The 16,126-nt window shown below is 37.4% G+C and overlaps 1 protein-coding gene across 1 annotated transcript in view; it reads right to left on the reverse strand.

The window, feature by feature from the left end:
• Nucleotides 1-2,197: 2,197 nt before the first annotated feature.
• Nucleotides 2,198-16,126, reverse strand: part of RNF32 (ring finger protein 32) — a 59,523-nt gene continuing 45,594 nt past the window's right edge. The window contains 9 exon segments of the mRNA XM_010186377.1: nucleotides 2,198-2,383; nucleotides 2,385-2,435; nucleotides 2,787-2,951; nucleotides 8,434-8,501; nucleotides 8,504-8,541; nucleotides 8,760-8,884; nucleotides 9,329-9,361; nucleotides 11,069-11,211; nucleotides 15,236-15,506. Coding sequence (XP_010184679.1) covers nucleotides 2,198-2,383; nucleotides 2,385-2,435; nucleotides 2,787-2,951; nucleotides 8,434-8,501; nucleotides 8,504-8,541; nucleotides 8,760-8,884; nucleotides 9,329-9,361; nucleotides 11,069-11,211; nucleotides 15,236-15,506 — 1,080 coding nt within the window.

The raw sequence follows: 16,126 nt of genomic DNA on the forward strand, positions 1-16,126 counted from the left end.
CATTTGGGTCATGGATTTGAAACCTTAATGTGTAAGAAAAACATTCTTTGTACGTAAAACTTGTGTCTTGATTTAGTTTACTTTGTTGTGGGTTTTGAAACCCAACCATGCATTACCTGAATAGAAAATGGTCATTGCCTTTGTCTTTGCAAAGCTTTGTCTGTAAAATTCCCTCTGAGAAGACAGAATATTCTGAGGCATCTTGTCGCACGGGGTCAGCTTCACATGGGCTTGGGTGATGTGGCCATAAAACCCAGTCCTGAATGAGCGTCTCTACCAATGATGCTACTGCTGGCACTGCAACGGTGGCTGCAGACATCTCCTGTCATGCACTGTCCAGCTTTTCACTGCACTGATGCTGGTTAAGACTTCAGTTCACAGAAAAACATAAAACAAATTCTAAAGAAATAACGTATGCACAACCTTAACTCTGTGTGAGGCTGAGAGATGTTGAACAGAATCAGTGGTTCCCTCCTGGTCCCATTTGTCCTTAAGGCTCTGTAAACTCTGCAGTCTTGAGCACCTGATGTTTCTTTCACCTGGATCAATCTTGAACCAAGGTAAAATGTAGCTGGAAAATTTTGGGTTTAGTGTTACTTCCACCAGAAGAGTTTTCTGTGCACGAACCCTTCCTGGTTTATGTTAGGTCATCCAGAAATACATTTTACAGTGTTCTCAGTTGTGGATACTTTGCTGTGTTACAAAATCAAATGAAAATCCTTGTCGCCTTAGCCAGGTTGAATTTTTTGTGAAAAGCAGTGGTAATGTGGTTTTTTTTCCTTTGTTTCAAATGTTACATTGAATGTTGTGTAGGAAGATTTACTTTTTTTACTGTGTTTTCAATAAAGTTCAAGTGTGATTCATAGTGGGTTTTGATTTTTTAAAATTTTATTTTAAGCAACCAAAAAAATGTCTGGCATCCTAAATTATGCTGCCAGTAGCTGGTGTGAAGAGTTGCATTCCTCTTTTTCCTCCCTCCCCCCAATTTAACATACCTGATCCTTTCAGATAAGTGACGTATGGTATGTGATGGAGATTCCTGTACATTCAGAGGCGTTGTAGCCCTGTGTTTAAGACAGGTACACAATTAATTTGAACCCTGTACTTTAGGGAAGTGGGGTTTATAAAACGGGATGCGGATAATGTAATGTATAAATAATATTCAATAGCTTAATAGTTTGACTGTAGGGCAATTTTTACATATTAAAAACCTGGCCACCATGTTTCTTAAACTATTTGAAACTTCTTTGAAACAGCTTCAGATGTTCCATTTCACGCTCTGAGTTCCTGAAGTCAACCATCTCTGCAAGCCCTGCAGCTTGAGTCCATCAGCAGCCGATCTGTAAAACACTTTATCTAACTGTTGTCTAAACCAGCCTTTCCCACTTCCAGCTCAAGCCTGTAAACCCACACACCTGGTATTGTGCTGACCACTTCACTTGATGGATGATATTTGTGTAGTTCAACAGTTACTGCCTTTTTATGCAAAATGGATTTTCTTGTTACCGTGATATGTTGCTATTTTATTTTGTTTTAGCTTCTGACTTCTGTCAGAATGTGCCCATACTTTTCTTATGAATCATCTGTGGTGACCTGACTGACTTTCAGCAATGTGTAGCTGAAAAGTTGTAATGATGTTTTTATTTCTCATGGAAGTGGTCAGCACTTTCTGTGGTTCCAGGTTCTCTGAAGTTCTGAAATGATCCTGCATCTTTCAGGGCCATTTTTATCTCCAGCAGCCAGGGTTCCAGTTAGTAAACGTGGCTGAAGGAAAAGGGGAAAAGAAGTCTGTCTTGCTACAGCTCCCAGCTGCAGTAGTGTCAGTCTTTGTGAGTGGGAGCCTGTGCTGCAACACAGATGCAAAAAACCCCAAAACAGGTGAAGGACAGTAGTGGGGTGTTGCTGAATGAACACAGTGCCTGAAACTGCTGTGGCTCTGTGGGAAAGGGAAATGAAAATGGAGGCAGATGAGAGTGACAGAGGGAGAAAGAATAAAACTGCTGGAAGACGGAAGTTCAAACTGAATACAAAAGGGAAGCAACAGCACCCTTTTAACTTTTATTTCTCTAAATACAAGTGAGTAACATTGTTCATACAAAATAATTTGTTCTTGGAAGATCTGGATCTGAAAAGGCTCCAAAGTTACGCATGTTGTCAACTACGATCTATGAGGTAGCTCATCATGAGCTGTAAGTTATCAACATTTGAGGATTTTCTTTCGATAATATGAGCGACATAAAGGACAGATATGTTGCTCTCCCAAGGAAAACTCTTCAAATGCTTGCAGACAGGTATGATGAAACAAACGTGAGCAAGAAAGCAGGACAGTCTGTCGTGAAAACTGACTGCTGTTACCAGAGAAAAGACGGGCAGGGTGAACTGCGGGACTGAGGTGTGATGCAGATAGCACAGTCAAGTATCTCCTGCCGAAATGCCTGAGTAAAACCAAACAAAACAGCCTGTGGTGAGATGATGGAAGGTGAATACGTCAGCCATCTGTCAATTTAGATGTTCAAACTCTGACTGTGATGGATTTTGAGAAACTATTAACACGTTGACTCTCAATTTTGTCTACAGCATCTTTGGGCTCTTTGAGTAGAAGTGAGATGCTGCTGAGGTAAATCTCTGAACTGTATTTATTTCTGATTTGGAACAGATGGACCAAAATTTAAGAAAACAGAAAACACTGAGTTGTGATGAAAATACTGCCATAGGTCAAAACAGCATAAAAGAGCTTATAAATACAAAACTACTTTAAGAAAATAACTTTAAAAAAGCCAACCCACCTGCATCTGGATCTTCTCCCAGTCAGTTTCACTTATTAATATTTCTTTTTCTTCCAACTGCTGAAACACATCTGGACTTGCAGCTATGGAAGAATCTATCTCAGAAAAGAATTCATCTAGGTTGATGTCGTAAGAACTCAACAGTCGACTGCTGATCTGCTGAATCTGGAAAGAAAACTGACTGTAGTTGCAGTTACTTACAGGTAGTCCATATGTGGATGAATTGTGATTGGTCAAGGGGGGCTGGTGAGCTGTATGATCTATGGAATTTTGTTCCAGTTTGCACCTGATGTAGAGATTAAAAGCATTGGGTTCCTGGACTGCGCTGAAGGACCATTATCCTTCCGTGAAAACACAGGATTTTCATCACTGAGCTCTCCCCAGACAGAGGCACTGTTCCTAACCCATACAGGCACTGCACAGAGGGTACAGCTGTGTTAGAGAAGGGAAGCACAGACCTCAGCTGAGCACTGGTTATTTGATGGAAAACCAGCGCATCTGCTGTGGGCTTGGTTAAAGGTGTGACACCTATGAAAGAAGAGGCATCTCAGTACAGACTTTTATGACTTACTGCCTTACATATGTCTTTGCATATTGCATACAGGCCTAAGCAATCTGGTAATCGGAGCTGAAGATCCTTGCATCAGTGCTCAGCAAAATAAATACCTAAAAGCAATGAATGCTTTTGTTAAACTTAATCATCTCCATGAGTGCAATCCCAACTCACTGTGGCCACTTTATCTCATTTCTACCAGAATATCTGAAAGGTCTGTAGGGAGTCACACAAATCAGCCTTTTCTTTTGAGACTCTGCTCATAAATGCTTTCAGCAGCTTTAAGGAACGTTTCAACCCCTGTACCAGGACCATGCCATGTGAGCCTTCCTCTCCATGCATTTCCTGTGAGTGAAAACTGGGAGGATGGGAAGGGGGAGGTGAGGTGGCAGAAGGGTTGTTGTCAGGCTCAGCCTGCTGGGACCTGAACTGCTTTCCTATTGTCTCATTGCACTTTTTTTGGTTAGCATTTCTCTACCAGGACACTTGCTCCCTTACAACTGCTGAAGTGTCCCTTCACAGCATGTATCAGAACATTCAAAGTAAAGTTTTCTAGACCCAAAGGAATCAAGAGACCAAATCCCAGAAAAACTATCTGAAAAGCTCACTTAATGTTCTAAGATTTCATTGAAACTCTGCTTTTCCTAAACTTCCTTCTAAAACTATGAAAAAACTCATCAGTTAATGTTTAGTTTAAAAAAAAATTATGTTCATATAAGTGCAAGTATAAAAGTGTCTTCTAGGGAAACATGTAATAGTTCTCAATAAAGACTTCAGAGACAAACTCTAGGAGCATCCACGTAAGGGAAATGGTGAAAACCATCCAGTAAGGCAAGTTGGTCACTTCTTGACATTAGATTTGATCCTGTGTATTATTTTTATTTTATAGTCTGAGGCACTGCTGAGACCAGTTGTGACTCACTCTATTTCCAAATGGTCCCTAACACAACAGTATACTGAAAGGATGTATCCATTTGTCAGTGAAGGGCTAATTTAGTTACCCTGTTAATTAATGCTGATGTACCAAAAAAAAAAAAAAAGAGGGTCCCTCGAGCCCCTTGGTATAGCCGTAAGTATTTAAATCACAACATGGTAAGAAAAGCAGCATTCCCTTCTGCACTCTGAGAGAATCTGATGTCTAGCAAAGAGCAGATGGGTAATCCTGTGCTCCCCTCATGACTCTTGACTGCCAAGAAAGGAAAACCAACCTGCTTCTATCCCATGCAAACAGGCACACTGACCTTCAGTGGTGTGTGTGAAAAAAAAACCAAACAAGAATCCCACCCTACAATATTTACACTCTGTGGTCTCCAACAAATCCCAACCAATGACACTACGGGCTTCCTGAGTGAGACATTAAATACTAATGCACTACACTGCAATCAGGTTGTATCTTTAACATTTTAATGTGATTGTGTATTTAATTAAGTAATAAGAACCCTAGTTTCATCTGAACTGTAGCTACTTAGGTTCTAGAACTGAATCTACTCCACATTGCAATTTTAACTGCTCTGATTTAATTTTAAAATCTGACTTCAGAAGAACAGGGTAAGATTACACCTAAACCTTACCTAATTCATGGTTGTTGTACATCAAGGTTGATCCATTTGAAATCACTTTTAGTCCTGATTTATGCTTGGTCTTCATTTATATTGGTATCAAACTTGAACAGAGCTGAACTGTTTTCATTAGAAAGCCAGGGTGATGCAATGGAAATATGGAGCAGCCATGACAATGCTTTCTAATAGCCTCTTCAGACCCAAAGTTTTGATAGGGAGAAGCCCACCCTGAGCTCGCACTTGTGTTTCTCTTCCCTGCTTCAATAAGCGATCCTGAAAGACTCTCATAAGCCTCCTTGAGCGGAAACTGTAAAATCAGAGAGAGGAAAACTCTTCTCCTGCCTGTGACAGTGATCTGTTGAGTTCCTCTGCTGCTAAGATACAATCTGCTCTGAGCTACTCCTGTATTTTCTGCAGCATGACCTGACCCAACCCATATCCATCAATCAGCAAATAAACTCTAAGGCTGGGAAGAAAAAACGTGTAACTGTAATTTAACCCAAAATTTCTAACTGGCAAATCAGTGTGAACTATCAATGTAAGCAGAAAAGAAATAAACATTTTGTATAATCTGTTAGTGTTAACATGCTCCAGGATTTAAATACTAAATCCTGCTGTATTTAATGTATAATACAGAATAACAACTGAAACTGATTAACTGAATTTATTTCTGAAAACACCACACCTCTATATTTTATGTCTGTGACTTCTTAAAGTTTGAACAGAATGGCATAAACTGAATATTTTAAATACTCTATCGGTCATCTGTACAGCAGCACAAGACTATGATAAAATAAAACGATGAAACAAAGCACCAAGGTGAACTTTGTCCACAGGGAAGCCTTTTTAAGTGATCCAGTGTTAGCAAATTGCTTACTAATGTGTTGACTTATGGCAACCCTCAAAAGTAAAATGAAAAGGCTGGAATTTACAGCATATCAATGAATCAGTTGATAAGCTTTTACTGGTTTAATATCCTCCTAGTTTTGCTGCTTGGAGCCACTTCAAGTTAGCAACAGAATGTTTACCATCTCCATGTGATAAAGGAAGGCAAATGACTAAACAAATTCCAGGACCATTATACTGTTTGGTGAGATTGAAATTAAAATCGGTGAGAGAAATCATGTGGAGGGCAGAAGAAGAAACTGAAGTCAACTACATCACTTCACAATGACTTACCTTGCTTCCTAAACAATGGAAGATTTTTAGCAAAGCTGGAGATAATGTAATGCATTTGAAAAGATTTAATGGCACCAATAAAAGACTACCACAATTAAATGACATACAGAAGTGACATTTATAGGTAGGATCAAAGAAATTCACTACCTAACATGCTGAAGCAACACCCTGCTTTCTCTGTATCTTACTGCTAAAAAGTAGCTTACTTTGGTTTCAGTGACCTTTCTTATCTCCTTTGATCTAGATTATTAAAAATTTTAAGGATAGGTGTAATAAGGGCTACTGTGGCACTCTGAAACAAGTAATACGTGTCCTTCCTAGTACTAATATTTCAGAAATTGCTTTTTGTTTTGTGATATTTATTTAAGAGTATGAAACTTGATGTTTAACCTTTGTGATCCTTCCGGAGGAGGCAGAGTTATTAAAAAGTTTGATTTTTTTTTTTCCCCAATTGTGATGCTATTTGATTACGCTAAAGTTTAGAGAGTTTGAATTATTTTTAAAAAGCTTTTTCGCATCAGGAAATGGATAGCTCCTTATGTAAAATTTCTTCAGTGTTTCCATTAACCAACACTTAAAGAGCAAACAGCAGGAAAACTCATCTACAATTCCTACTTAAAAGCCACTAAGAAAAGTAAGTATATATCCTTTAATCATAATTGGCACTGAATTCATTTAAACCTGGCTAATCCATATCAGAAGACTTCATAAATTTATTCTTAACAGAAGGTGAAAAAAGTAGTGCCCATTTTGTTCCCTGCAAAATTCTGAAATGTTACATACAAGAATGATTTCCTACTGCTGTGGACTGTGTATGAAACTACGTTACATGAAGACTTTCCCATGGCTTATAATCACCTGATAAAATGTGGGCAGTTTATCAGTCTGTTTTTCCCCTAAAACAGGTATCTAAACAGGGGCCCTAAAAGGTATCCCATTCCAGGTACCTTGGTAGACAGCTACTGCAGGCATCTGATTCAGCAGAGAAATTTTAGGAAATGACACTTGGCTGCAACTTTTGGCATAACTAAGAGCCTTCTTCAACTTCCCTTTACTGAGACCTTGTTTGTAGTGAAGCATGGGATATCTTGGGCCTACAGTCCCAATCCACCTAAGGATTCAATTCTTCCAAATTTAAGTGTTTGAGCACTTTCAAGTGTACCATCAGCTTTCTTCAATTACCTCCATATTCATCTTTTCTGTTACAGGGAAGGACTTTGCACTAATTCTGAAGGCAGCGTAGCAACCAGCGAGCTGTCTCAGTGCTACGGCTGAGACCAAGGTTTCCTCTCTCCCCTGCCATTGTCACCACAAAAGCAGAACAGCACCAGTTTTGCTGCAACAGTCAGCAAGATCACCTCCAGGGTACCAATCTCACCATCATACATCAATCCATAATATAGGAAGAGAGGGTCTTTGCCTCCAAAGCTCACCTCTAACAGGATACAACCAAGTGTGTGAAATAATGACAGAGTAGCAAGCCTTTTTCTGCAAGTGCTCTTCTGTTTAACTGAAGAAGGGATTTAAAAACAACCAACCAACCATTTCAAGTGTTGGTTTAAACCTACCACTGGTTTACCTTGCAACTGGGGTAAGAGTATTTTCCAAGTTGCATGCACATGTAAATGTCTGCCTTGTGTGGCTTTCTTAATCTCTGTTACCCAGGCTGGTTGGTAACCTGGAGTGGAAAATGGCTTCTCCTGCTCCCTGAGGGACGGTTTGGTCACTGCTGAGGATGTCAGAGCAGTTTTTGTTAGCGAACAACTCAGCTGGGCTGGCCAGTGCTAGACTGGGGGAGGAGAGGAAGTTGGCAAAGAGGGACTGGAGGATGGCACAGGGACTCTGCAGCAGCTGTGCTTTAAGTGAGCAGGGTCATTGCAAAATGATTGCACCTCATTTGGCCTCATTCTTATGAGGTCAGGACTCCAATTTATTACAGTCTGACTGCATCTGAACAGAAGTTAGAGAAGGGCAAAAGCATGGATTGGAACTGTGCAGTTTAGTGTCCAGTGAGGGAACAGGGAAAAGAAGTTATGATAGTTTATGGATTTATTTGTTTCTCCGTTTCTATACCCCCTTCATATAGTTCTATAGGAGAACGGATTACAGTGATATATCAAAAAGAGACGGGAAATAGAGCCTTACAAAAAGCTCCAATATTCTTGGCCTAGGCAAAAGGCAGGCCTTCAAATGAAATATTTAAATTATTTTCTCCACCTCTCCATTGTAGCGAGGAAGAAATGAACAGACTAACAAAACAACTGAGCGCTTCCAGTGCTGCCTGTTGGACATGAATAAGAAGGAATACACGAATTTGAGAGAACTGAAACAGATCAAAGAAGCAAAGGCAACTTACCTTTTCCTCAAAGAACTGCTTTCTTAATTTGCTGTCTTTAGGAGGCACCATTTTTCTCAAGTTTTTTACCATTTTCTAACAGTGTATCCCCTCCAGGAAGCTTCAATTCTGTAAGACACAATTTAGCTCAAGAAGAGGAAACTCAAATTTATATAACTTTACTGTTTATATGAAACTATCATTTTATGCATTTTTTTAATCTTTGACTTTTGTAGTGCATTCATTCTGTCTAGTTTCTTATTATATTGAAGTTTTAACACATTTGGAACATTATTTAGAAACAAATATTGTCCAGTGACACCACGTGTAGCAGAGGTAAAGCTTACCTAATGGCGCACTTTATTTTAAAGAAGAGTGCCCCGTCATGTATTACTCTGGTCTGATACTGCTCTTTTCTACACATGGGATAAGACTTTTTACCCGTAAATTTTTCAAAAGCTTTCAGGCATGCCTAAAAAAATAATTGCAATTACATACAATATGTTTCATGTTATTGGAACAGATGAAACAGGATGAATTGCAGAATGTAAAAGCAGTTTATTCATCAATCCATGAACACGACACAAAATGCATACTTTTATAATTAAAATGTTAAGAGAGTTTTGTAAATCTCCATATATTTGTATGAAATTTCATCAATTAAACTATTCCCACTTAGTACACAAACATATAGCTCACTTATAAAATATGTTTTCCCATATGATTTTAAAAAGGTAATAAATGGAATAAAGTGCCTCATCATAAAATAGCCTTAAATTATATTTCTTACCATAAAAATCTGGAATAAAAATTACTTTTCAAGATGATTACATTTAATTCATTAAGATATTAACTTAAATAGTTTTAAAATCCTCATGTATTATGTGCTTGAATAGTTATATAAAAATGTACTTACTTTATGGAATACATGGGAACATGAAAGCAGCACCTGTTTTTCAAAGGAAAATAAAAAACAACCAACCAGACCTGACTTTAACCCATTCTGAAAGCTGAAGAGTAAAAAAATGCTGACAAGAAAAATTCTGACTGCCTGAAAGGTCATCACTTTCTTTCTGTTACTCCCACAGTCTTTCTGGTGAAAATCAAATTAGTCTTCTATAGAAATTACTTAATATATTACATCTTGAACCGATATGGGAATTTTGTGTTAACAAGGCATGGAGTGGCAGAAAGCAAGAAATGCCAACTGCTATTGACTAGAGGCAAAGATTATAAAACAAGTACTTAAAGCTGATTAATTTTTTTCCTTTTTCCCCACAGAGACATTAAATTTCAAGAAGTGATGTACATCAAACACAGCATTTCACACATAGAAAAAGACAAAAGAGAAAGCATGTTCACAGCCTACAAGAAAATTTCACCTTTATCCAACCTAAGTTCCCACCAAATGCTGATGATCTTCATCCTGACAAAAGATAAGAGTTGGACAAAAAAGGCAGTTGGCTCTTAGAGGAAGGAAAAACTGGGAAAGGAGTGAAAACCAGAACAAGTAGTGTGCACTATTGAGCTGGCAAACACAAAAGGATTAATGGCTAGCAGCCAGCTAAGGGAATGCTTTCAGATACAGTGGCTTTTTTCCCTTGAGGGAGGAAAGCTAAGGAAACACTGAGGACAAAAAGAATTCCAGAGGCATTTCCCTTTTTGTGCCAAATCTGAAGTAACCTTTTTAATGAGCGCTGTCTTTTGCTCTCTCTTGTCAAGCTTTAGACTTGCAGGGTACCCAGAAATTGGCAGAATGGTCTTTTGCCGGATCTATCCCAACTTTCTGTGGACAATTGTACACCTTCAGTTAATGTTGCTGTAAAAGGAAGCAAAAGCTCTGTATCTAAGGTTATTAAAAGACCCTGATTCACATCACAAACGTGGTTGTAAAAAGTCTTCAAGAAAAATTAAAAGAGGGAACAGGCAGAAAAAAGCCAGCCTAAAGTGCACAGTGGAAAGAAATTTGCAAGCAGTTGGGATAATTCTTCTAATTACCATCATCACCTCACTGAAGCAGCCCTCCTCTTCAATCAGTCACTTGTTCCTTTTGCTTCACATTTTCAAGACGATAGATGAGAAAATCTAATAAAGCCTGATGTATTTATGCATATGCTACACACATGCACTGAATAAAGCTATCAAGGTAAAATGCAAGCATCTCTTCTGATAATGTAAGGAAGTGACTGGTATTAAGAGTACACCTACTTCCATTTTCCAAGTAGAAATAACTATTGAACTAAACTGCAATTAACAAAACTTGTGAGAAAAATAGAACTTAAATTATATCATTAGTGAATATTTACCATACTGATGAATAAAGGCTAGGATCATATCTAACAAGAGTTTAAATGAAGTGAAATAAGCCTAACCCTGCTTTGCAAGAACAGATAAAAAGGCTGCTTACCTTCTCCTCTACTGTCATTTCAGAAGTGAACAAACACTATCAACCTTTCTCTACCATGTCCTGTCCAAAATACTTTCAGAGTTGGCCACTGACAGCTGGGACCAGCTCTTAAATTTTAAATGTTGTATTATGGTAGAATCTTTCATTTCCTTCCTTTCTTCCTCCAGCCCATAATTTTTAGCAAAAACTCTGGAAAAATTTTTTACATACATTTGTGTAGTCCACACAATGACACAGTTATACACCTACCTGAGGCTGAAGTGCGAATTCTTCCCTGCATATTGCACAAGGCTGTATGGAGTCTCCGTGCTGTATGGATCTCTGCTTTATTTTCACCCATTCTTCAGCAGTTAGTGGCAAGGAAGGAGGCTCAACTAGGCCTAATTTCCGAGCTGTGGACAATAACAACAAATCACGCAATAAAACCCATTGGTAGATGCAGACAATGGATTTTCTTTACATGAAATTCATCCATGATGCACTTATCTAAAAACACTTTCTACAAATAGTTCATATAAGTCAGAACCTCTCTTACATACAGGATTTATACAGGAAATTTTTAAATGTAAAAAAGAGATGCTAGTAGGTATAGCAAAGAATAGATCTTTGTCATCTTTGAACACCGACTGCCAAAGTCAATGGAGGAATGTCTGAGGTATGTTTAATAAGCCAGTAACATCAGTCTCTGATGAATCTGCTAAAACCAGAAAGGCAGAGGGATAGGTGGAATGCAAGCAGATGACACCTAGATGAGTGTTTTAGTTCTACATGGGAAGGAAAGGGTCATCTCTTTCATTCATACAAAAGTCTCTGCATAAACCAGACATTAATAAGCAGCACTTATATGTTCTGTGTAAGCTTTCAAAACCCCACCAGACAGCTTGTGTATCCAAACCCATTATACTAATTTTCATGAAAAGAAAAGCAATTCTAATGACCCAAAGGATTTGGAGGTCTTGGTGATCCACTTGCTCAAGTATCTGATTTTTCGAGGATAGGATTTGTTAATTTTTGAGACAAAAATCTCCTCCTGAGCTCACCCATCTACAGATGTATATCATCAATCATTTAAAATTTGCACAAAACCCTTTGATCTTTTAAAAGAACTTTTGTAAGGTACTAAAGGAATTATAATAGGAATACTTTCTTCCCTCTGGTTGAACTATCTCCCTAACCTACTTTCTTGTGAACTCATGGCATCCTTCAAACCTAAATCAATTTGATTCTGTATCTGAGAACAACAGAATGGCTTTGAGATTTCAAACTGGGTCAGTTTATGCTTTTGTAACAAAGTGGAAAGTGCTTTCTCTACATTTGCTTTGGTTCACATACACCCCACCTTGTTACTTTTGTTACCCTTGTAAAGATACCTATTTAAAGGTAAGCAAAGCATGTAAACTTAAGTATCAAAAGAAAATTTGAATCAATGATTGCATCGGTGGTCATATCTGAACTGTTTTGGGGGAACGCTGTTTCAGTCCCTGCACAACCCGATACCTGGACACAAATGCAGCACCTCCTGCACACGTGTGGGAGCTCACAGCTCTGCCTGCAGGCTACGGGTGAGAATTCAAACCGTTCTGTGTTGAGTAACAAAGCACACACGTATGTACTAACAGCACTGTAATTTCAGAATGTAAAATATACACTGTATTAGCATGAAATAGTGCTGTCTGTCAATTTTGATGTAAAATGCCTTTATCTGGTGCTCTTGCTGGTGAAAAATAATATGAGCTTTAAGGGAAATATGAAGGATCCTGCAAACTTTTTAGAGTCTAAAAACAGGTTCAGAGCATGTGTTTTGCTTGGAGCTCATGTGTGAATTGCTGAAATTGGTAGCTGAGTGTCAAGGAAGTTTTCCTAACCAGGAGTGCTTTCCTCCTTGAACATTTAACTCTTTAAGACCTTTCAGCATTTCAGCTGCAAAAGAAGAATCAAATTATAAAATACACAATAAATGTTTCAGTAAAAACATATAAAAAGCTTCATCTGACAGTAATACCCAAGAGTATCAGTGAATGAGTAAGAAAACAAGATCCTGTTTTGATAGTCCAATATACACAAGCAATGGTCTTCATGATGAGAAAATCTCGATATGCAGGGAGCGGACAAGATATCAAACCAGTCACAGCATGAAAGGCAGTATCACAACATAAAAAATGCCTACCCTTGATTTTCTTGCAAGCACTGTGGTAAGAGACCGTTTGAAAGAAGACAATGAGATGGCTTTGTGGAAAGCCTTTTGTATACCCCCAGGATAAGAAAAAAATGCTTATTTAAAACTTTCACAAATGGATGATTAAAGCTGCCATGTAGGAAGAGGTTGGCAGCAAAACCTAACTTCTAAATAACATAAACCAGATGGGATATTTGTGAGGGACAGGTTATACAGGTGTTTAGAAGGAAAGCTTTTATGCAGCATAGTTAATAAAGGAAAACTGGCAGTAGGACACACAAGAAGGGATATGTGGTTGAAGCAAAAGGCTCTATGAAGATATTCTCAAAGCAGCACTTTGAATAAATGTAAGCAATGAAAGCCTACATTTATCACAGCTCAAGACATCCAAGACTTTTCATCTTTGTGCATCAAGTTTACAAGGCCAACCCATTTACTGACACACCCAACTCACAACCAAGTGAGTTATTTATCCTAAAGTGAACATTAGCAAAGTGATTAGATTCATTAACCTTAAAAGTATTATTATTTAATTTTAGGACTTCAGTCTTTATTGAGAAAAAATTAATGATAGTGGCCTGTGAGATTTTGTTTGATTACCCACGAACTCAAGGAGAAAAAGGTTGCATTGAATTACATTTTCAAAGTTGCTTCACAGCTGTAAGCTTTAAACCAAACAATTCTTACTAATAAGAGAAAGCTTCTTCACAAGGATTTTAAAATAAAGTGAGACTATAGATGAAAATATTAATAAGCAATACAATTGCAATTAAAAAAAAACTTTCAGCATATTTTTTGACTCACTTGCACTAGCATTCATATGGGACATTTCAGTCTATGCTGTGATGTGAAGAGAAAATACTTTGTCTTTCTAATTGCAGAGAACATGCTCACGCTTGGGCTGCATTTTCTCACCACAACCTTTAGCTTCCATATTCAGTCATTATGAATGTACTCCTCCACTGTTTTTCCCCCCACTATCATCTCTTCTTTCCTCTTAAAAATGAACCAAAGAAAAAACCCTCCCATCTCTAGAACTATGAACAGGTAAACATAGGAATAATCACCTTGTCTTACTACTTTTGTCCTATCACTTGTTATACTCACTTCTTGTGTATCATCTTAAAGTACCCTTTTAACCTTCAGCCAAATCCAAAAGGCAGATGCCTGTGTTTGTGTGGAGCCTCATTGATTTACATGGTTCTCTTTAGAGCTGGGACTACTGTGACAGTTACTATACAAAGGGCAACATGAATTTCAGAGAGGCCTAAGGGCATCTTTATGAAAAAAGAATAAATAAAATGGTGACGAAAGTTTATTATGCTTAAGACTGCAAATTGTGGATACCATTTCCTTTAAGAAACGCCTAATCAAGACAACCAGAAGGATGGAGACAAGAAGATGTTCATGGCAAGAATACTGTAGAAACCTTTAAAAAAAGGGAAATACAAGACTGAAACTGATAAGAGGGAAGCACATTTGGACTCCTGGTCTGTTAAGATGCTCCCTAGCTTTGTTTTTTTAAGCAATATTGTCTGTCACTGCTGTACAACTGTATTAGTATAATGCTATTTAGAAGTGTGTTTTCTCACCAGGCATCATTCCAAGTCCTCACATCTGTGACTTTTATCTTGTTGCATGTTTGCTTCTAAATTTGAAAAAGGTATTTAACTACAGGTGTTAATTCTTCCTGGGTTTAGCCCCAGGACCATTGTAAAAACAAATCTTTTTAACTTTGAGTAAAGGTGGGTATATATTAACAAAGAATACATTTAATGCAGCACTAGTAAATGTCTTTTTACTGAATGAGGAATAAACCAACCCATTTCAAATAGACATAAAAATCTTAATACTAAAACATTTCCTCAAATAAATACAGTATCAAAATTATTGTTTGCTTGAGAACATAAGGTAACGAAAATTATAGCAGTTCATATACAAAACATATTTAGAAAAGTGTAAAAGACTTCCTGAGTTTTAATTAAGAATTCTTCTTCAAGATTCATTAGCTTCTTCATTTTTACCTTGTCACAATAATAATTTTTAATACATTTCAGATATGAAAAGACATGTTCAAGTGACTGATGGCCTAAACTGCTGAATTTTTAAAATTTTTTTTTTAAACAAGAATTTTTGCTGCTTAGCATTAAATTATCTTATTGAACAGAAAGCTTAGCTTCCTCATTATAGTTTATTTTAAATAAACGCAAAAATTCACAAATCAGAATACAATGAATTACCTAATGTTAGCTGGGGAGGAGTGGGATCAAGAACATAGTCCTTTTCTGCATCTTCCTTGTTTTTGTGGTAAGGCCTTTTCTTTCTCAGTCCAGTATCTACTACTGCTCTGATAATTTCTTTGTTCACCGGTTTGTAAATGTTCTTGATATTCCTTGTCCTTGACTCAAAAGGATCTGCTAGCGAAAGATCCTGGAGCTGATGACTGTGTATTATATGATCCTGTGAAGCAACTGCTGAAACTGCTGCTGTCTCTTTTTTGGAGGAGAGTCCCTAAAAAGAAAAAAAAAAAGCTTAAATAATTGTTATAAATGATTTAAAATCATATAATACTAAACTAAAAGAAATCCTGCTCTTAGCCAATGTTTTTGATTTGTCAAAGGCTTTTATACACACGCAACTCCCGTACTTGAAGCCTAACATACAATTACCCTAATATGAAATTTAAGATGTTTCTGACACATCTTGGTTTTAACATATAAAAAGTCAAATGAAATCTTTGATTTATCATTTATATTAAATAAAACAGAAGTAATTTTAAAGTTTTAATTACTGAGCCCATAACTATTATATGCAATAAACTCATTATGGACTATAAAAGTTTGGCATGCCCAAACACATTTTTACTTCAATATAATTAAAAACAATCCCAAGGGCTAACCTTGCCTTCCAGAACACTAAATATAAACAAGAACATATTATTTTTCATACAGGGAATGGGCTTATCTATCTCTTCCTCCATTTCTCCACAATCTTCTGCCTTATTTTAAAAGATGTGAAATTGCGCCTTGTAAAAATCAGGACGCTCCATTGAAAATCTTTAGTTGCTTCTACAAGAGTCATGTAGCTCTACAAACAGACACGTACAAGAATGTGAATAATATTTCTCAGCA

The sequence above is a fragment of the Mesitornis unicolor genome, unplaced genomic scaffold (genome assembly GCF_000695765.1).
Source record: "Mesitornis unicolor isolate BGI_N332 unplaced genomic scaffold, ASM69576v1 scaffold11656, whole genome shotgun sequence".
Taxonomy (NCBI): domain Eukaryota; kingdom Metazoa; phylum Chordata; class Aves; order Mesitornithiformes; family Mesitornithidae; genus Mesitornis; species Mesitornis unicolor.